The sequence below is a fragment of the Limulus polyphemus genome, unplaced genomic scaffold, assembly GCF_000517525.1.
Source record: "Limulus polyphemus unplaced genomic scaffold, Limulus_polyphemus-2.1.2 Scaffold4698, whole genome shotgun sequence".
NCBI lineage: Eukaryota > Metazoa > Arthropoda > Merostomata > Xiphosura > Limulidae > Limulus > Limulus polyphemus.
Window position 1 is genome coordinate 50,164 of NW_013670308.1, and position 22,031 is coordinate 72,194.

Sequence of the window (22,031 nt, forward strand, 5' to 3'; positions counted from 1 at the left end):
CCTCCCACGACTACCCAAGCGCTTTTGAAAGGCGGACCTTTCTTCTTCAGGGGCAAACAAAGAAGAAGAAAGGTCCACCTTTTAAAAGCACTTGGGTTATAGGGTTTTTATTCATTTCTCTCAAGACTTCTTGAACCTATGTGTATTTCTATAATAATGAATATCCATCATGTGTGATATGTATTATACTCATAGTCATTTTACATTTAGTCTTAGTAAATAATCTTTCATGTCCTAGTCCTAAGATCCTGTGATATAACCAATATTTAATGTATAGATTGTTCAACATAAACAGTGATAAAGCTTACCTTCTGCTTAAAATTAGAGCTAGTGCATTACATTTACAGTAGATATTGTGTGGTAGTTGTTTTAATTTTTTTTTTCATGCCAGAGGTCCAGTAATCTACATCTTTTTTAACCATATGGCATTACTATTCACAGTAGTTGAGAAAATACATGATTATAATTTGACCAAGGTTTACAAAAACTTGCATGTCCATGCCACTGGATGATAAAGGATACAATTGTCATTTAGCATCAAATCTGTTGTCATACAATTTTTTTTTACCCTAAATCAATCCCAACATGCCTTTGCCCAGAGATACTGATTCGAATTAGTTTAATAATTAGTGTACATAATAACTTGTGATGACTTAGGGTGCCTCTAAGATTCAAATTTCAAGTGGTACTAGTAATAGTGTGGTATATTTAATTCAAACTGAAATGTAGAGAAATGGGATGGGTCTGCCTAACAGGAAGTTTGACAAAATGTTTATAATGGAGTAATACCAAATTTCTGAATAACTGATGTTTTTACAATGAAATAAAGAGATTGGACACAAAGTAAAATATGAAATGAAGAGTTTATTAAAACAGACTTAACATAAACACTGTATGTGTTTTCTTTTATTGGAAGGTAGCATTTACCAGAATATATCTTCTCTCTCAAACTTCCTATCTTATGAAGAGTTCTCCCAGATTATTTAAATCCAACATTCCTTACTTCACAAGAAACATCACATATACTCAGGATTACTAACTCTACCCACATGTCTGGTCATTCTCATTCAAAATTATTTGGGGCTATGACCATAAAAATGCTATCTGCTTTATCATTGAAGAAAACTGCTGTTGAAATCTTTGCACAGCATGAACCACCAATGGGCAAAGCCAGTATTGTTTCGAAAGAATAACAAAGGAACAAAAGCAGCTAAAATGAGATGAACGTATTAACTTATGTTTTGTGAAATTGGCACACATATACAGAATAAATACCATAATAATACAACAAGATAGAAATGCATGATATGTTTATATACCATATTAGTTATGTACTACTGCTTAAGAAATTGTCTGTAATGCTCTGTTACTGTACTAGTAACTAGTAATACTATTGGCCTAACTGTTTATAACAGTAGTTATAAGCTTAAATGCCATGGTGTAACAATTCAAAAATTGTATATGTCACTGAATCAGTGTCCAAATTTACCTTAAATCTGATCTTACTGTAAAACTTTAAAACAGTAAAAGTTAAGATCCAAAGGTGTGGCTACAAATTCTTGAGATTGCAGCACCCTGATACTTAAGTGACTAAACTCTGAAGTAATTTAGAATAGTTTTTATTTTAGAAATATAAAAGAAAGATCCAGGTGAGTAAACTTGTACACCTGTAGAAAAAATCTTTTAAATGAAGTTGCATTTAAAACATTTTCTACAGAATATTTGATTACAATTTACATTAACAATTAGACTAATAGTTATTACCTTTCTATAGTGGTTCTGGTTTGGAATGAGACAACCTTTTGCAGGGTATATTGTTATTGCTTCAAATTTATTTTAATGCTTTATGGTATATATATGTGTTATGCCTAGGGGAAAATCTACAGAGTTATACCTGGAATTTGATAATAGCATCTTTCATAAAGCTACAAATACATTTACATCAACCTTCAATTATTGAAACAGTTTGTGAAGTGTGAAGCACAAAAGGAGTTAGTTATGTTTGATGAGTATAAACAATTTTTTTCATAGGGAAAGAAGATGTTATACCATTATTTTTTATGTTAGACTAAGCCTATTGACTCGGAAAGTAACATAATTCAGATGTTGAAATTTTGAAATGTATTAATGTTAAAATATTGTTTCATAGAGGATAAAAGATTAAAAAAATATACTTAATAATGTTAATTTTTATTAGGGACCTTGTTGATTATGAGGTGTCACTTAAGTATTTATAAATTTTCTGGCACTTAGATGAATGGTTTGTTGTTTTAACATAGCATACGAACATCAAAGGATAATTTGGTCCTTCAAGGCTGTCATTGTACACCCACTCTTTATAAAAAAAATTTAAACCCACCATTCATGTTTTTTAAACTCCTATAAAGTGCTGGCTTCCAACACTTTAAAAAAGTTCCTTGTCATTTTTAATATGTCAATATCCTTTCTTACATAAAGAGACCAAAACTGTACACAATATCGTAAAGTAAGCCTAACTAGTGGTTTTTATAGAGAAGTAATTATTTATTTTATCTTGTAATCAGTTTGTCTACAAATACACCCTAAAATTCTTATTAGTTTTCCCACTGGTAACAAACCACTGTTTCAATGACTTGAGTGAATTGTCCACTACCACACCAAGATCCGTTTCATTAATCAAACTATTGAATGGATATCCTTCTCTCTTAAATGTGTGATCCAAATGCATTACTTTGCAGTTACTATGATTAAAGATCATTTGCAAAATATATTTCTAAATTACCAGTCAGTCTGAGTACTTTTTTCCACCACAGATGTAAGAATACTTCCAGTGATTTTGCTGGTGGTTGTCATTTGAGCATTTTGCAAAAATGTGTTTATTTTGAGACACATTTTTTAATAGGTAATCTGAATATTTCCTATTTGGCAAATCAATAATGTAGAGATGATTATGAGGTCACCATTTCATTTGTTTTTAATATTGTTACATATCTGCTTGTTTGATAATTTCCTGTAAAATTCTTTCTGAGGAACTTCAGCGATACAAGTCCTTTTTTTAATTAAAACTAGTTTATTCTTTCTCGATACAAACTTTTGATACACAGTAATTCCACAGTCAATATGTTTGCAATCTTGATAACAAAACACACACTTTATATTACCATCACTACTGTTTGCTTCTTTAATTATCTATCTATCGCTTTCTTTGCTACGCTTATATACTAAAAAATAGGGCGTCTAGCAAACACTTGGAGATTTGTGGGGATCCCCGATAATTCGAGAAACTCCAGCACGCATGCTCCCAGTGACACGCTACTTCTGCTGTCGTAACAATATATATATATAGTAAAAAAACATATTGATCTCTTATAAATCAAATATAATGATAACCAGATAATGAAAACGTCACACTCTCACTGATCATTGGTAATAATGTTTCTATTTACAATGTATCATGATTATACATAAATATGTAGCCAGTTTATTCCAATTTATTCATGTAAGTTTGTTTGAATGTCATAAAAATAACAACAACATACAATTTAAGGACAACAATGTACCTGCTGGTCCATCTTGGCCATCCCATCCATTATACTAATCTTTAAAATAAAAGTAAAACACACTAAGTCAGCCCATGTCATTGAAAGATTTATCAAGTATTCCCTTAAACTATTTTAAACTAACTGCATCTACCACATCTGAAGGCAACCCATTCCAAAAGCCAACTACTCTGTTAGAAATATAATAATATCTTAGGTGAAGATGACTCCTACCCTACCAAATTTATATTTGTATCCTCTAGTCTTACCCATTCTCATCATTAAGTACAAAAAAATATTGTGATCTACTCTGTCAGTTCCAATAATGAATGTTAAACAGCTTAATCAAATCCCTTCTAACTCTTCGTCTTTCAAGAGGAAACAATTTCAGATCTTAACCTATCCTCATATGATAACCTTTCCGTACTATATTATCCTAATAGCCCTCCTTTGAACCCTTTCCAACATTTCAAAGTCCTTTCTAAGGTAAGAATCCAACAACTGAACACAATACTCCAATTTTTGCTTAACCAATGAACTATACAAAAACAATTTAACCTCTTTAGACTTGTATTCATTATTTTCATATTGGATACAATCTAAACTCCTATTTGCCCTGCCACTAGCAAAAGCACATTGCTTGGATGGATTAAGACTTTTGTAATTCAAATTATGATATCCCACCTGCATTTATTATAAATTAAAAGCCATGTCCCATTATTTGTGTAATTCAGCAAATAATCCAAATCCTTTTGTAAAGTAGCAGTATCCTCCTCACAGCCGACAATGCTCAAAACTTTAATATCATCAGCAAATTTAATTAATTTATTTACCATTCATTCATTTATTTCATTGATATATATTAAAAAGAGCAAAGGATCCAACATTGAGCCCGGAGATACTCTAATTATAACATTTATCCAACATCACTGAGCTCCATTTGTAACAACCCTCTGCTCTCTGTCATTCAGCCAATTTTCTATACAATGAGCCAACCTATCTTCCACATTACAGCTATAATTTTTAACAAATGCTTTCTGAACATCAAAATAAACCAAATCAGCACTTGCTCCCTTATCTAACTAGGCAGTAATCTCTTTAGAGAATGTCAGAAGATTAGTAAAAAAAAAAATTTACTGTAGTGAAACCATGATGACTATCCAACAAAGTTTTAAATGTTATTAAATGATTTTGCAAAACATCTTTTATCAGACTTTCAAAAACCTTTCCTACAACTGATGCAAGAGTAATAGGCCTATAATTACTGGAACAATTTTTATCACCTTCATTGAAAAGTGGAGTAACATTAGGCAACTTCTGTTTGTCTGGCACCTGCCCACATTCAAAGACTTAGAAAAAATAGAAGCAAGTGACTCGCATATCCAATCCTTAACATCCTTTAAAACCGTGGCCCGGCATGGCCAGGTGGTTAGGGTGCTCAACTCGCAATCTGAGGTTTGCAGGTTTGAATCCCCTTCCAACCAAACATGCTCGCCCTTTCAGCCGTGGGGGTATTATAATGTGATGGTCAATCCCACTATTCCTTGGTAAAAGAGTTGTACAAGAGTTGGCGGTGAGAGGTGATGACTAGCTGCCTTCCCTCTAGTCTTACACTGCTAAATTATGGATGGCTAGCACAGATAACCCTCTTGTAACTTTGCATGAAATTTGAAAAACAAACGAACCTTCAAAACCCTTGAGTAAATATTATATGGCCCAGGAGACTTATCATTCCTTAAATTTCTCAATGTTTCTTAACAAGCTTGTTTCCATCTTGTAGCTGTTCAGGATGAGTAATATTGTTTTTAAATATTTTTTAGCAAAAACTGAAGGAAAAGTAGAATTTTTTAATAACCCAATCATCTCATAATCATAAGATACTTGTCTTCCTGTTTCATCCCTACTCCCATTCTAACATTTTTCTCAATGTATTCAAAGAAATTCTTTCTATTAATCTTTACATTTTTAGCCAACCTTTTTTCTTAGTTTATTTCCTAATTTCCATGCCTCCATCTGAGTTTTTTCACGCCATATGAGGGGTCTTCTGGCCTCCATGGATAACAGGGTTGACAAGTCTATGTCTACTCCAATCTCTGTCCCCACTATTCCTTCCGGTGACTTCCTGGGTCCACCTCCTCGGGCACTGGCCTCCGGTGTCTGCTCGGGTCCTTCTTTGGCCCCTAAATGCAGGACAATCATTCGATCACTTCCTCAGTCATTGGTTTCCCGGTCTGATGACAGAGATCTGCCCTCTCAATCAAGGGCAGGATCCATGGAGGTTGATTGACCTTCTTCTAGTAAAGAAAAACAGTGTGGTCATAAACTGAAGGGTTATCCACCATGTTCTCCTCCATTTTGATACAGTAGAACTGTCAAGGTTTTTGTTCTAATCTCGATGACATTAAGGCCTTGATCGACTCCCCGTGTGTCTCTCCATACAGGAAACATTTTTGAAACCTGGTGATACAGTCACCTTTTGGCAGTTTTGTTTGTACCAGAATGACAGGTTGTGTGATGGACGAGTGCATGGAGGGGTGGCATTGCTGGTTGACCAGCATGTGCTCTTTTTATCTGTGTCCCTCAATACACTCTTAGAGGCCATAGCCATCTGTGTTTCCTTGGGTCGTACCATCACTGTTTGTTCTCTCTACCTGTCTCCTGGGGAAACTTATGATCAGTAGGACCTTGATGCTCTTGTTGAGCAGTTTCCAACTCTCTTTTTAATTCTGGGTGAATAGACACAACCCCCTCTAGAATGGTGCTGATATTGATTGGAGGGGGGGGGGGTGTTCTGTAGAGCATATGCTCTCGGATCACAACCTTTTTCTCTTCAATACTGGATCTTATACTTATTTTCATGCACCTAGTCAGTCTTTTACTGCTATTGATCTCTTGATCTGCTCCCCTTCACTTTTCTTGGATGGTCAACAGTGTTCCGTCGACAGCGCTCCACCATGGACCATATGATTCGACTTGAAACGTCAATCACGGAAGCCTTCCTCAAGAGAGAATTTCTTCTTTCCGAGTTCTTTGATCTTGAGAAGGCTTATGACACTATGTTAAGGTATGGCATTTTGCAGGACCTCCACTCCTATGGGTTGCGTGGCCATTTACCTATTTTTATACAGAACTTTTTACTGGACAGGCGATTCCAACTCCATGTGGGTTCAACTCTTTCCCATTCCTTTCTGCAGGAACTTGGAGTCCCTCAGGGCTGTGTCTTGAGTGTCACACTTTTTAGTGTTAAAATTAATGCTATCACTACTCTCCTTCCTCCAACTGTTACAAATGGGTTTTATCTCGACGACTTCCACATCTTGTGTCAGTCGTCAAACATGAGGTTTATTGAGCGGCAGCTTTGGATTGCCCTCAATCGCCTGTTGAGGTGGGCCATTGCAAACGCTTTTAAATTTTCTTTTTCCAAAACCATTTGTATGCATTTTTGCCACCATCGGGGTCTCCACCCTGATCTTCAGCTCTGTCTCGGAAATGTTGTTATTTGTGTGGTCTCTGAGGCAAAGTTCTTGGGGCTTATCTTTGACGATAAGCTTACATTCATTCCACACATCAAGCAGCTATGTGTCAAGTTTGCAAGGGCTCTGAACATCCTCCGTGTCTTCTCTTCTACCTCTTGGGGAGTGGGTTGATGTTCTATGCTCAGGATCTATCGCTCCCTCGGCCTTGAAGATGCTGGACCCTGTTCACTATCTGGGGCTTTTCACACTTCTCCAGTTCAGAGTTTGTACACAGTCTCACAAACCTCCTTTTGACCTCCATCGTTTGCAACTTTCTTTACAATATGCTACCAAGCTTTGATCCTTACAATGGCATCCCACCTGGGATTGTGTCATTCTTCCTCTGTGGGCTATGCTCTTTCAGAACAGACGGTCTGCAATTTGTCCTTTTGGCCTTCGTATCCAGGCACAACTGGCTCAATTGGGTCTGGCATTGGATGACATTGCTGTCCCCAATGATCAGCCTATTCTGCCATGGCTTATTACCAACCCTGCCTGTGATCTTTTCTTGAGTCATCTGAGGAAGGCAGATACTCTCGATTGGAAGTACCGGCTTCTTTTGCTGTACATCTTTAGAGCCATTCTTCTCTTCCTATTTATATGGATGGTTCGAAATGGGGTGACTGTGTGTAGGCTCTGCCATGGTTTGCTGTGGCTCAGTAGATGCTCGCAGGATCTCCTCTACAGTTTCTGTGTTCATTGCTGAGTTGTATGCTATTTCTCTTGCCCTGGATCATATAGCTATGCAGTACAGTGATTGTACTATTTCCACTGATTCTCTTAGCTCTCTACTGGACCTGGAATCGCTTAACGTTGGTTCTCACCCTGTTCTCGTCAATATTCAACACCGATTGGCCCACTTTTCTCTATCTTCTATTTCTATTCAGTTTTTCTGGATCCCTGGCCACGTCGGTATTCACGGGAACGAGTACGTGGACTACGGTCCTGTCTTCAAGGCATGGCTTTGTGCCAGTTGGCAGTCGACGTGGGGTGAGCAACATTATAACAAGCTTTTCCAGATCAAACCTTCTGTTGCTCTTTTGCCATCTTGCTTCCATAAGGATCAGAAGGAGGAATTTGTTCTGGCAAGGCTACGCATTGGTCACAGTTTTTAACTCATTGTTTTCTTTTATCTGGTATTGATCCACCGATGTGTAGCCTTTGTGACACTCAAGTCACAATAGCCCACATTTTGCTGTCGTGCTGTCTTTTATGACCATGAGCGGCAGCACTATTTTCGAAGCGTGTTTTGTCAGGGTTTACCCCGACGTTTGATAGTGTCATTGGCGATGGTGAGACACTGTCGAACTAGATTGTATTTTTAATTTTTTACGAAGAATTGGCCTTTTTAATTGTATATAAATCTTTTATCCAAATTTTGGATATATTTTGGTTTTAATTCACTGTATTTTTACATTTTATTACAATTTACTTTTACTGTTTTTACCGCTTGTTTGGTGCAGATAGCCTAGTTGCTTTGCACCATAAAACACCAAACAACCAACCAGATCTGTTAGAGACTACTACAGGAATGCTATTTGAACACATCTGTGTATTCATATTTATTTTGTTTTTGTGCACCCTCATAAGCCCAGCATTTTCCCCCTTACCAACCTTTACTCTAATTCTGTCCATTTTCTTGATTTATGTCCCAAGTGTATAATTTCCCCCATCTAATAGTGCAACTTTCCATAAGGCTATCTCTAACATATCCTTAAATATGCAAACATCTCTGGAAAGGTATTGTATCTTTTTAAACCACTCGCAGTCAAGTCTACAATTCTGAAACATAACCCAATCCTGTCTGTTGTGCCCTATATGTTCCACTTTATTTACTCCTGAACTACCTCTAACCATGTTGAAGCTAACCAGTCTTTATTCTCTATTTTCAACCTACCCACCTAGTTGATGAATTGAAGGAGGTCTTCAGTGATATGAATAGTTTTCTGTCATCTTACTCTTTCATATATTTGAGCCATGAATCTTGTGATAGGTGTTGTTCACCTTTTACAGGAATAGAAATAATGAAATATAATTACATTCACTCTAGAGAATGCTATCAGGAAGATTACGTTCCCTCAATTAAAGTTGCATTTTCTCATGAATTGTTTATTTAATCCATGCAATATGTTCACTTCCAAAACATACCTCTGCTGCTACTTATAGCTATTGCTCGGCCACCAGGATTTATTCTTTGCCCATGTAAGCATTAGTCTGATTTTTCTCGCTTGCTCCAGTCTTTTATATCCCACTCAGTTGCCTTTGGTGCTATTTTTCTCATGAAACTCTCCACCTACATCAATGCACCCTCTACCCTGATACTGTATATAAGTACTTAATTCAGATAATTTTATAACTTTTTCTTGACAAAGCATCACTAATGAGTTTTCCTGTATCAAGATCGTTATCATGTTATCTAGTTGATTTCATAACAATAATAATAATAATAATACTTAAAATTTTTTAAATATTTTTTTTCTTCCAATTATAGCAAGTCGATTATGGTATGAATTCCCGGATTATTATTTCCAGCACAGAGGCCAATTGGATCTCTCCTCCCCCATCTGATATCTAGCATTGCACAACAAATTTGGGGGGGGGGTCTCTGTTGAGACCGTCAGTGATTTTATTCATTGTGAGATGGAGGCATATATTCAGATTTGTGGTGGTTCTCTTTTTCCTGTACCTTATTTTTAGTCTGTTGGATTTTCAGTCAGTGGTAAGTTTATGGATTTGCAGCACCAGGATCCGGGGTTCGATTCCTTAGGGTGGACATGGCAGGTGGCCTGCAGCTACTTTGCTCTAACAAAACAACTTTCTTTACCATGGTCTTTAAATGACCTATGAAAAATGAAATGGAGGCCACTCTGGGATAAGCTGCCTTTGATTTGTTTTTCTTCTGTTAGTTCTTCGAGTGTGTGATGTTTTGGACTTTTTCCTGGTTGCTTTTGAACCTGCAACTTAATTGATGGCTGAAAGGTCTGGAAGCAGTTTTTTTTCTCCATACACGAAATTGTGGTTCATAATGGAATGTTTTCTTCTTAGTTATATGAAGAGACAGTTAGGTCTTATCCGACACAAGCTGGATCCATTGTTAGCAATCATATTAGTTCAATTTTTTCCAGCTGATTGTTTTTGGAGTCTCGAGTGTCATCTCCTCCTACAGGGGCTCATAGTCCTGCCCATATTTGTGAGTACTGAGCCCTGACATCAGCTCCTCTGTACATTGGTACTCAGAATAGATTCTGTCTATATCTAAGGTTTCCATTGTTTAGTCGGATCAGCAGCAGTTTTGGTGATTATCGTATACCATCAGGAGCTGTGGGGGCTTGGTTCCAAGAATTTCTGTTTGTGTGATAATCTTAACTATCAGTCCAGAAACTCTGCAAGTTCAATTCACATCTTCCCCACTATTATCCACCCAACTTGTAGGGTTTCCATCTGCTGCAGTTCTTCGGAATTTAGAACTTAATTCTAGGGTTATCTGAGTCTGGTTGGTCTGGATGTAGTGAGAGAGTTGGGCTAATTCTTCAGAGTTTTTATTTCTGTTAGTTGTTGAGCCTATGACGACATGAGATTGGTGTTTAGTCATCAGTCTTCCTTGTTGATATTAATGCTTAGATTCTCCAAATTTCACAAGTTAATCATTCCTGAATCTGTGTTGAATTTTTTTTGGATTATAGATGTTCAATTTGGTTGTCATTGGCTCCTATCTGCACTTTGCCTTAGTGGTGGAGTCCCACCACTATCAATGCCCAAGGGTCAGGTACTGCTGTTTTGGGTTTTATCCTTTGATCTCGCATAGGCTTAACAAAGATTCTGCTGTATCATACCAGTTTCTCATCTTCTTCATCCCAGCATACTGTGCACACACCATTCCATTGACTATTGGTTACTGCTGGCAATATCTCACCAATTGTTAGAACATCACATCCTGATTCTACTTTCCAATACAACCCACGCAAGTTTTATGTTCGAAACTGTAATATCTATTTTTGCTCCGATTCAATATGTCATCAGTCTGTGTAATTTTTCTTTTTCCTCTCATCTCTCAGTCAAGCTCAGCTCTTTCCCATCTTGTTCAACATTATAGAATAGGATTCCACGCTCTTCCTCATCTCTCCTTCTCCCACTGCATGGATGGTTCTTTCTCTTCTGGGAATATGGGCATCACTCAGATCCCTCGTGCCTTTGGGATGAGAACACAATTGATCCTTTTATTGGTCTTCAAGTGACCAGGGATTATATACATCTATTTCCTGGTTTCCCCAGTTTCCTTAGTTGGAATCATTCTTAAATCTTGAGTGGTTAAGTTGGGACACTACTACTAATTGGTTTCTGCCACCTCATCCATAGTTCCATTCTATTCACAAATTCCTTGCTTCAAGGATGGGGTACCTATACCAACAGTCAGGAATTCCAGAATATGCACAGACCACGAGGATTCTGTACACAATGTTTTCATCTTCCTTGCTCTTCAACAGGCAAGGTCTCATGGTCTGGGCTTCTTAAGGGGTAAATTGTCAGGTTTCACTCTGCTATTCCATTGTGGTGTCTTATGTTTCGCATCAAGGAAGCATGTGGTCTAGGGTTCCCTATTTTCGAATTTTTGACCTCCTATATCTAGACTAGCCTTATCACCCTTCTAGCTTGCCATGTTCCATGGGTGATGGCAATGGTAGAACATCCATTGTCTCAATCCACACAGATTTTCCTGACAGAACAGATGTTGCATTGCAAGGTTCAGATGGGTTGCCTCTCATTTTTCAATACTAATTAGTGGGTTGAACCTTTCATTGGATCACCCAACTACTGGCAATTTAGTGTCCAGTATTTCATCATTATACCATCTGGACAGGACAGGATTACCATTCTCAACCTTCTCTCCATATGTTACCCAGGGTATGAAATATGATTTGTTCCAACCCATTGTCTGATCCTGTTGACCACACTAGATTAGCAGCTACACCTGGGTTTCTGTGGTTCTTTCCGGTGCATCCACCTTTTCCACTCCTTTTTAGGCTCTCTCTGTGGAGGCTGCCATGATCATGTATGGTGAACCTGGCTATCCAGAAGCTCAAGCTTCTGGCATAGAGGTTATACTGTCTTTCAAACAGCATTGGGGTTTAATTTCTAAGGTTGACATGTATCTGGCTCAGTTTCTGTTTAGTCCGAAAGTCACTTTTCTCAAAGGTAATGACATGCATATCAGCAATGTTGTATTTAGAGGAGGTTGAATCCTTCTCAATCAGTGGTGTCAACCATAACTCGTTTTTTTTTTACTTGGCTCTTTGACAGACGTTTTTGCCAAACAGATAGATTCAGGTTATGTGTTCTTCCTCTAAACCTGACCTGACTCTTATATACCATGTATCCCCTTTACCTTCAGGTTTGTTTATCATGGCTGCTAATTAATGGACATCATCGGTCAGAGTGATTTGTGCTGTTTGTCCACAGTCCATTTTCTTGTTTTCTCTATGTCCTCAGACCAGTTCTTCTTCCCAACACTCTGTCAGACAGGAAAGGGGTTCACTCCTTTTTTGATTCATTTGCTCATTCTTTCTCTCTGTGTCCAATCAGATTTCGATCTTGGTCATGTTCAGTGAGGGTCTTGAAGATTTCGTTGCTTACATTTATACCTTTATCTGAAGCTCTCTTTGAAGGTGAGGTATCTTCTGTGAGTCACATCTAATCAGATTTCTCTTTTCTATATCCTTAGCAGTCTGGTTGAATTGCCCACTCAAGGTCACTATGCCGACTGGTATGTGGACCTCCCCAATACCTTTATCTCACATTATTTGTGTGATCTGGTAGTCTCTTCCTCTGAGGGTTTTGCCTACCCCCTGTAGCTATCTTAACTGTTTCTGCTATACTATTCAAAGGGGTAAGTATTTTTATTTCTACCTTTCAGGGTCTCTTGCCTTGTTTTCACAGGATCCCACTCTGTGGCGAGTGTTGCCCAGACAGGTGTGCTTTTATCGAAACAATTCCATGCTGACAACCCTTATTTCACTGTAATTACTACCATTTGCAACAGGCTCTGTAGAAATGTGGTGTTCCATAGGACCACCTAGGAGCTCACCAGGTGGTATTACCATACTATGCTGGACCACCACTTATAGAATATTATGAGTAAAGATAAAAGGGATTCTGCCCATCCCTGCCAATCATTGGATTGAATATATTGGGGTTAGTTTGCTTTTAAAAATTTAGGGAACTTGATTTGCCTATTGCACTCATTCAAGAGCACTATTTCTTAAGACTCCCCAACATGTAATACCCCCATATTCTACTAGTGGAGCTAGAGAGTCCTTATCACACTTGGTTTCTGGTCACTGGGGTGGTGGACAAAGACTTTTCCTCCAGAGTGTTAGAGTGAATTATTCCACTATTGGAGAAGAGGGCAAAGTTTGGGGCCCTCCTACCTGAGTCCCTGGATATTTGTTCCCATGATGTATGCAGATGCTCTCTGTATGAATAATGCCTTCACTGGTCCCTTCACCTTTTTAATGTGGGATTATAGCTATAAATGTCAGCAAAGATAGATATGTTTTCGAAGTTAAAATTTTCCTAAATTGAAAATGTATTTCCTGTAATAATTACCTCTGCTGACACTCTCCCACACTTCCTTCTCACTAAGAGATGGTGTTAGAGACTGGGAAGTGATAACATCATCTGAACGAGGTGTTTATATAAAGTACCAAGATAGAGTGCGCATTGATGTAGGTGAAGAGTATCACGAGACAACTATCGCCAACGGCAATTAAGTGGGGTATAAAAGACTGGAGCAAGTGAGAAAAAATTTACCAATGCTTAGATGGGCAAATAAGACACCCTGGCAGTTGAGTAACAGCTATAAGTGTCAGCAGTGGTAAGTATTATTGGAAATGCATTTTCAATTTAGGAAAATGTTAACTTTCATTGGTAATAACTAAAGGAATACAGATGGAACATGCATTACTGATCAGGAAAGCTAACTAAAAAGATAAATTTCCTCAAGCAAAGTTAAATTATTTGGGAATGTAATATTTTGAACCCTGTTTTATTGTTAAGCTATAGTAACAACATATAAAAGAATGATAATACCAGTGGGAAATTGTAGTAAATTTTGTAAAATTTTGAGGTGAGGTGAGATAAGATAATTTAAACTGTTCACATTTGGATCAGTGCATATATCAGTCAAACTCTTAAAGTAATTTAATTACCACAAAAAATTAACATAAACTATCGAAAATATAACTACTATGAAAAGTTAAAATAAATGTAAAAAATTAAAATTAACTATGGAGTTATGTTTTTGTTTTCCAAAACTTGTGCAAAAATAGTTGAATTGATTATTTTCTTAACATTTTGAACTGAATTAAATTTAGTTGTTCTGATGAAAAGTCCATTTGGTAGTTTTTAAAATTGATTTTGTTTTATATCATTGTTTTTTTAAATTGTAACTATATATGTGTATGTATGTATGTATGAATGTGTGTGTGTGTGCCTATAGGCAATTTAAGTGTTAGTAACCTAAGAAAAGACTAGTTGACAGAAGTACATTGGGTCCTTCAAAGTCACCCGACAAAGAAACAAGCCTATCTTAATGTAACCCTTCATATTCATAGATTATCTTACAATAACTCAAAATGAATTCAAATATTCAGAATTAAATCTTCAATCCTATCTTTCCACCACTACAACAACTTCCCATGAACAATTTATCCAAACACCTAACAATTTTAAATTCCTAAGTCAGTTTACTTCTAAACTCCAGCAGAAACCAGCTCAGATCTTGAGTCCTTCCCTCTCTCTCTCTTCATAGGCTTAAATGACATGTAATTATGGTAACTGTGAGGTATTGCATTTGGATTATCATAATTTGAGTCACACATTTTTTACAGATTTAAATGCACTCAACAGCATGACTGAAGAAAAGGATCTTGGTTTAATGTTATATAAGCTGCACAAGCCATAATTGCAGTGTTTGTTGCTAGTAGTTAAGCTAAAAGATATTCATTGCAAGTTACAAGAGTTAATTATGGAAATCATTCTGTGTAAGGTCAGATGTTTATCTGCTACTATATAACTTAGTATAACATGCTATGTGGTCAGTTGCTCAATGACTAAACTGGCTCTTTTGTGAACCTCATCCTAATGAGGTGTCTGGACACCTAGTGGAACAAATAAACAAGATCTGTGAAAGGCCAGAAGACTTTTAAAAGAATTATTGTGAATCAGTGACAGAGTTTGAAGATACCTGGACCCTCCTGCAAACTGTGACGAGGCTGAAGTATCTAATTTTTAAGAAAGAGAAAACATTAATAGTCCACAGTGTAATCTATTTCTTAGTAAGGGGCAGAGACTTGGACGCTGACCAAAAACACTAGAAAGTAAACTTGATGGTGCCTCACTAACATCTAACAAAAGGAAGGAGGTTCAGAGTTTGCAAGGCACTTCTTTACAGTTAAACGAAAACCTATATGTGTGTTATTTCTCTAGGAACCAAAACATGCACACAGAAGAGAAGTTAACATGAAATATATTACATTACTGGAAAAATATATTAACAATGCTAGAAGTGTAGTACACAAACTGTAAAGATTACAAGTAAATTTACGAGGCTGTAACAACTAACTGATTGATTTGTTGTCATCAATTTTTTTATCAGGCTATACATTTTTTAAGTAGGGAGCGAAAACGTCATGTTGTATTTCTAGTCTTAGTTCTGTGTTTATTGTTTGGCTTTGTTACTTTTAAAACAAAAATATTGATAATTTTAAGTGGGTCATTTTTTTTGGTACTTCCGATGTGCTTTTAAGTACAAAAGTATCCTATTTGCAATGTATTCCAGTTAAGATTTTGAGTAAATCAACATGGCTGCTATGAGAGAAAGACGTGCCAATGCTGGGAACCGTATGTCTCGTATCATAAATGAAGAAGAAAAAGATGACTTCTACCACACTACCTACGGAGGTTTTGAAGAAGTAAGTTCTTAATTGTGTCTCTGCTTTCTTATTCTTCTTGTTACATCGTCTTCATTTTGAATACAACTTAGGAAGTGAAACAATCACTAAAGTATTCCAGAAGCTGTTCCCAATTTCTTTACTTATATTTGCCTGCCTCACCTCAGATAACCGTTTCATAGCAGGAATAATAAAATAAAACAATGATGTTACCTTTGAATGACTAATAATTTTATAATTTTGGTAACATTATGTTTAAAAGCTAGTGACAGTATTATTCTTATGAGAAAAACAAATTGTCTTTCTTGGAGCTATTATCACCAGCATCTTTCATATGAAACATCAAGTGATGACATATTAGTGAAAATTATTATAACATATGAAATAATTACGTTGTTACAATTAAGTAGAGGTGAGTAATTAAAATAGAAATGACCTCAGAGCAGCATGTGTTGATTACAGGTTGAAAATATGCAACAACACATTTTATCTTAAAATGTGACATTTAAACTTATCATCAGTTAGTTGAAAAAAAAGAAGGAATAATGATGTAATTTACTGCCTTCTAGGAAGAAGATGATGTAGACTATCACTCTGAAATTGATGAAAGTGATGAGGTGGATTCTGATTTTTCTATTGATGAAAATGATGAACTGGTGTCTGACCAGGAAGATGAGGAGGAAGGCAAAAGAAAGAAAAAAACTACCACCAGGGCGTACAAGGTAAGCAAGCACAGAGATAACAGAAACTTCCATTATCTGACAAGTTTAAAGTTAAAAATCTTCAATGGCAAGAAAAATATACTTTTTTAATATTAATTTTCTATGATTTTTTTTTCACATATTTATAAGTAAAACTACAGCTAAAAATTCTGAATTTGTAATTCTATTGACTTTGTGTGGCTTTTTTTTCTGACACATGCTGCTAAAGAGCTAAAGTCTACAGGTACTTGATCAGATTACAGTTCGGTGCTGTGTGTTTACTTGTTATTAGTTTGAAACCTAGTTTGAACTGAAATAACTAAAAGATAAAACACTGTCAGATGTATGTTGAAACCTTTTTACAGAAAGTGTATATTAAAGTAACTTATACTCTTTAAATGTCAGATGTAAGTTTTAACCTTATATTGGAAAGTTTATATTAAGGTAGCATATACCCTTTAAATGTCAGATGTAGGTTGAAACCTTGTATCTGAAAGTTTATATTAAGGTAGCTTATACCCTTTAAATGTCAGATGTAGGTTGAAACCTTGTATCTGAAACTTTATATCAAGGTAGCTTATACCCTTTAAATGTCAGATGTAGGTTGAAACCTTGTATCTGAAACTTTATATCAAGGTAGCTTATACCCTTTGAATGTCAAAAAATATCACAGTTTATTTTTTGTTTATATCCTTAACCCTTTTACTTTCAGTGTCCAGTGCAAAAAAAGTCTTAGTTAAACTAAAAAACCTTAAAAAGTATGAAATAAAAGGTTTTCCATTTAAATGCCTTTACTTACATTCCATTTCCATTGCAATGTGATCCAAAATTGTTGCTTTTATTCTTGTTTTCAAAAACTTTTAGCCAATTTGTCTGTAATTCCCCCTGCTTATCAAAATGCATTTTTGCTACCCCTTTGAAGTAATGGACTGTACTAATAACCTTTCATTGATGAATCAGTGATCAAGGTCAAACTCTATGTGTTGAACAAAGAGAGTGCTTTAACTAAATTCTTTAGCTAACTTGCCATCAAAAGTGGTAAATTATGAATATTTGAGGATAAACAGAAAGCGTGGTCCTCACAAATCAAAGAAGAGGAAGTTTCATGGTAACAGATTCACCAGAAACAAGCAATTAGGTGAAGAGAACACTGGTAAGCTTAGTAACAGTACAAGTGAACCACGTGAGTTGCCAAAGTTGTTGGTACTCGTGGTGCAGCTACCAGTTCTGTGACTTCAACTTCTGAGCAAGATTCTATGGTACTAAGTGCTTCTAAGGAAAATTTTAACATTTGTATACTTCTGAAGGGACTCCATCAAATAAAAGAAAAGAAGAGATCCCACAAGTGGTAGTATGTTTGTTGATATGGGCATTCTGTTAGAAGAAACGAATGAATTTTTCCACTGTTCATGTGGGAAAAGTTGTGGTTAAAAGTTACCAATAGAAGTGGACTTGCTGCTACCCTAAAATTTGTTGCAAAGGAATGAACTGTTATAATGAGAAAGTTTGGCATACAAGTAAAAAAAAGGAAAAGAACCCGTTTTCTATTAACAAGCAATTTGTGCACAGAAGTCTTGGGACAAGCATTTCACATCTGTCTTGAATGCTGGTGAAACCATGGAATGAGTTGCTGAAGATTTGCAAAGAGATGGCAAAGTTACTGAAATATCTGTAACAGGACTACTCTTCCTTACATGATGTTGTCACTGTTCTTTCCAGTGAATCTGGGAAAGTCAGAGACTATGAACTGCTGAGTAGGTACTATCATTCCTGCTCTTCAAAGAAAAAATAGACAGCAAAGGAGAAAGAGGAACATTGTAGAGTTTGCTTAGCAAACTATGACGATTCTATGCCTTCAGTGGAACCAGTAGGTATGGTGAGGATATTTCAAAGGTCTGAGAAAGAAAGAGGCCTCAGATACACAATGTGCCTCAGCAATGGCTACAGTAAATCCTTCCATACAATGAAGGAGTCAAGACCATATGGAGACAGAATTGTAGAGAAAAAAGTGTGTGTAGGACATGGTCAGAAAAAGCTTTGTGAAATCTTAAAAAAGATATGAAAGGTAGAAAGCTTAGTGATGGCAAGGGAATAAGAGGTGCTGGCAGACTCACTGATAAGGTTATTGTTAGTCTCCAGAACTGGTATGGGGAAGGTATACACTCAAACAAAGGTGATCTGGAAGGAATGCAGAATGCAATATGGGCAACTTGGTACCCTAAAATATCAACCAACATCAAACCTCAGCATCACTTGTGCCATACTGGTGAAGATTCTTGGTGTAAATTCCAAAAAGCTAAAGCCACCAGCTCGGAATATTCACACAAACATTTCATTCCACAGAGTGTAATGAAAGCCATCAAGCCCATCTAGTGATGAGTTCCTGACAAAATGCTTAGATTGTATCACTCGGAATGCTAATGAGTCCCTAAACCATGTAATATGGCATTGTTGTTCCAAGGACACCTTTGTAAAGTACAAAACATATAAGATGGGCTGCTGCTGATGATGACGATGGCAGTGATGGAATGCAGTCTAGGAAGAAAATACTCGAGCTGCTTAACATCATGGACAGAAGTTTCACCAACAAATTCTTTACTAATGCAGAAAGGAAAGGGTTATCTAAAGCACAAAGCAAAGTTTTTGTGGAAGGAGTAAAGCAGCGACAGATAAGAAGAAACACCAAAAAGGGATTTGAGGAGTCCAAGAAAGACAAGGAGGGTGAAACTTATGCTCCAGGAGCTTATTAAGACCCAAAAACATATTAAGGTTGTAAGTTTCACAATTTGCAGGACGTGGTATACCTTTTTCAAGTAGACAAAGACCCTTAAAGTGATAATTTTGCACCAAATTTTCAAATGTTTTTCTCAAAATATGAAAATTGATATTCTCATAGTGGTTTTAACTCATAACTTCAGATCTATTGATGTTATAGACTTCACAATTGTCATAAATATGCATTATTAGTGTATCTGTAGTGTGTATTCAGGTAAAGTGTATAAGAGGTTTGGTTTTTATTAAATGACCATTAACAAGTCGCTGTAGCATACGTCCAACAACGTAGGGCATACTCAATTGTGCTGTAATTTGACCTTGAATTAATTTTCAGACTTTTCCTTAGTTCAGGCTAATTCTTCACATCCCATCAAAATCTGGACCCATTTTCAGTAGCATTCAGTTATGTTTGTAGAATTTATCAGGAACATAGACATTTCTTTTGTATTTCTTTATTTTTATAATATGCAAGTTAGCCACAATGGTAATGTTACACATGTACCAGGATATGTCTTTGTACCTATTTCAATATGTTTTTATACAAAAAAGCATAGTATGAAGATGTTTTTCTTATAAAAAGGCCAAACCTAGATAACACTATATAAAGGGTATATACTACCTTAACTGTGTTGATCTGGAGGTAAAAAAACCTTAATATTGGACAAAGCTTCATTTATATATCTGATGTAAAATTGTATTTATTGTATTAATGGTTTTATGGATCTTATTCTAGGTATCAAATAACTTGTTTGTTTATAACAATAAAAATGATGTTGTCAATAGGCAGGTTACAAGTAATTTTTTCAAATTCTTTGCTGCTTTTTTTTTCTGTCTTATCTTGGTCTGTATATTTAGTTTAAAATTTTAAGTGGTGATATATCCAATTAAAACATACTGGTTGTTTATCTATGTTTGTAAAAATATGAACATCAAACAAAATGAAAGATTAAAGTAATTAAAAAATCCTAAGGAAGAATTATTCTTTGTCTTGCCTAGTTCTCCTACTTCATCGTCAAAGCAGTAGGATGTATGGTGTGTATGTGTGGAAGAATTATTCTTTGTCTTGCCTAGTTCTCCTACTTCATCATCAAAGTAGTAGGATGTACAGTGTGTATGTGTGGAAGAATTATTCTTTGTTTTGCCTAGTTCTCCTACTTCATCATCAAAGTAGTAGGATGTACAGTGTGTATGTGTGGAAGAATTATTCTTTGTTTTGCCTAGTTCTCCTACTTCATCGTCAAAGCAGTAGGATGTACGGTGTGTATGTGTATGCGTAACTTGTTCATTTTTTTATCTGAAATGTTTCATTATAAAGATATACAAAGTTAAGGCTAACATCCTGTTTTAAGAACTTTTTGATTTGTTCATCCAACATAAATAAACCAGTTGTGTCTCATCATAAACCATTTTTAAGGTACAGTTAAATTATGACTAAAGACGTAAAGAATCAAGATTCCACATAAATACGAAACCATCACTCTACACCCATGAACATGTGAGTGATTTATTTGATGTCTTATATAATTTTTTCCTTTAATAGGAACCAAAGAAAACTGGTGACAAAGTAAAGAGAGAAAGTAAATCCACTACGACAGAAAAAATTTCCAGGGATGATCCAAATATAGGTGAGTAATATATAAGAAAAACATTTATTTATATAGCAAGAAATGTTTGTTGTTGTGTTCGTAAAACCAATTTTTCCAATTGTGAGAAAAGGGTTTACTGCTAAAAATGAATGAGTCACACTTTTAAAATTTTTGTTTTTTTAATGCAACTTTTTCTCCTTGTGTGATTCGTTTTTTAACATCGTAAGAAAAACTGTTATGTTACATCACATCTTGCTTGTGGTGAGTTTTGTTAAGATCAGTGTAATATTTTTATGTATATGTGTGTGTGTTTGATTATCTTTGAACACAAAGCATACGAAAGTTCAGTCACTGGTCCAAAACAAAACAGTAATCTGTGATTGGCCATTTTTACATATCCAGTCTAGTTGACTAGTCCAATAATTGTGTAACTGATTCAAGAATTTTATAAGACAATATTTGAAAAAATTCTGAATTTCCCCTAGTATGACATACATGACACATTTTCCCTAGGTATATTTTCATTTCTATTTTATCTACCCCCACCCCAGAAACTACGAAATTAAACACAAATTACTCACTATAAAGTTGTCATTGCTCAGACAAACCATAATTTTCAGAGCCTTTAATTTTGTTTGGTTAAAGAGCTATCAAATATAAAATTTTACCCCTCCTACCACACCCACCTGTCACATCCTCTCTTTCAGGTTTTGTTAATAGTTCTCTTTTACAGTTAATCACCTTGGGGTGGATTCCTGTATGTGATGAGGGGACCTTCCAGGGAGGGTTCTGTATTTGCAGTTACCTCCTCTGGGATCTAAACATTTACCCACATGTTTGCTGTGTGTGTGGCTACCCGTGAAGGGCAGGAGAGGATCATGGTGGTTGAGTGGTGTCTGGGGCACTGCAACACACCACTTTGGCCTTGAATTCCTGTAGACTGGTGGCCCCCCATGGTCAATCGGCTGGTCCCATCAGGCTAGGGTCA

The 22,031-nt window shown here is 36.1% G+C and overlaps 1 protein-coding gene across 1 annotated transcript in view; it reads left to right on the forward strand.

The window, feature by feature from the left end:
• The window catches only part of LOC106471560 (vacuolar protein sorting-associated protein 72 homolog), a 32,944-nt gene that overhangs the window by 892 nt on the left and 10,021 nt on the right, over nt 1–22,031 (forward strand). The window contains exons 2-4 of the mRNA XM_022400172.1: nt 15,870–16,002; nt 16,551–16,703; nt 20,998–21,082. Of these exons, the coding sequence (XP_022255880.1) occupies nt 15,892–16,002; nt 16,551–16,703; nt 20,998–21,082 (349 nt within the window). The 5' untranslated portion in view covers nt 15,870–15,891. The remainder of the gene's footprint in view (nt 1–15,869; nt 16,003–16,550; nt 16,704–20,997; nt 21,083–22,031) is intronic.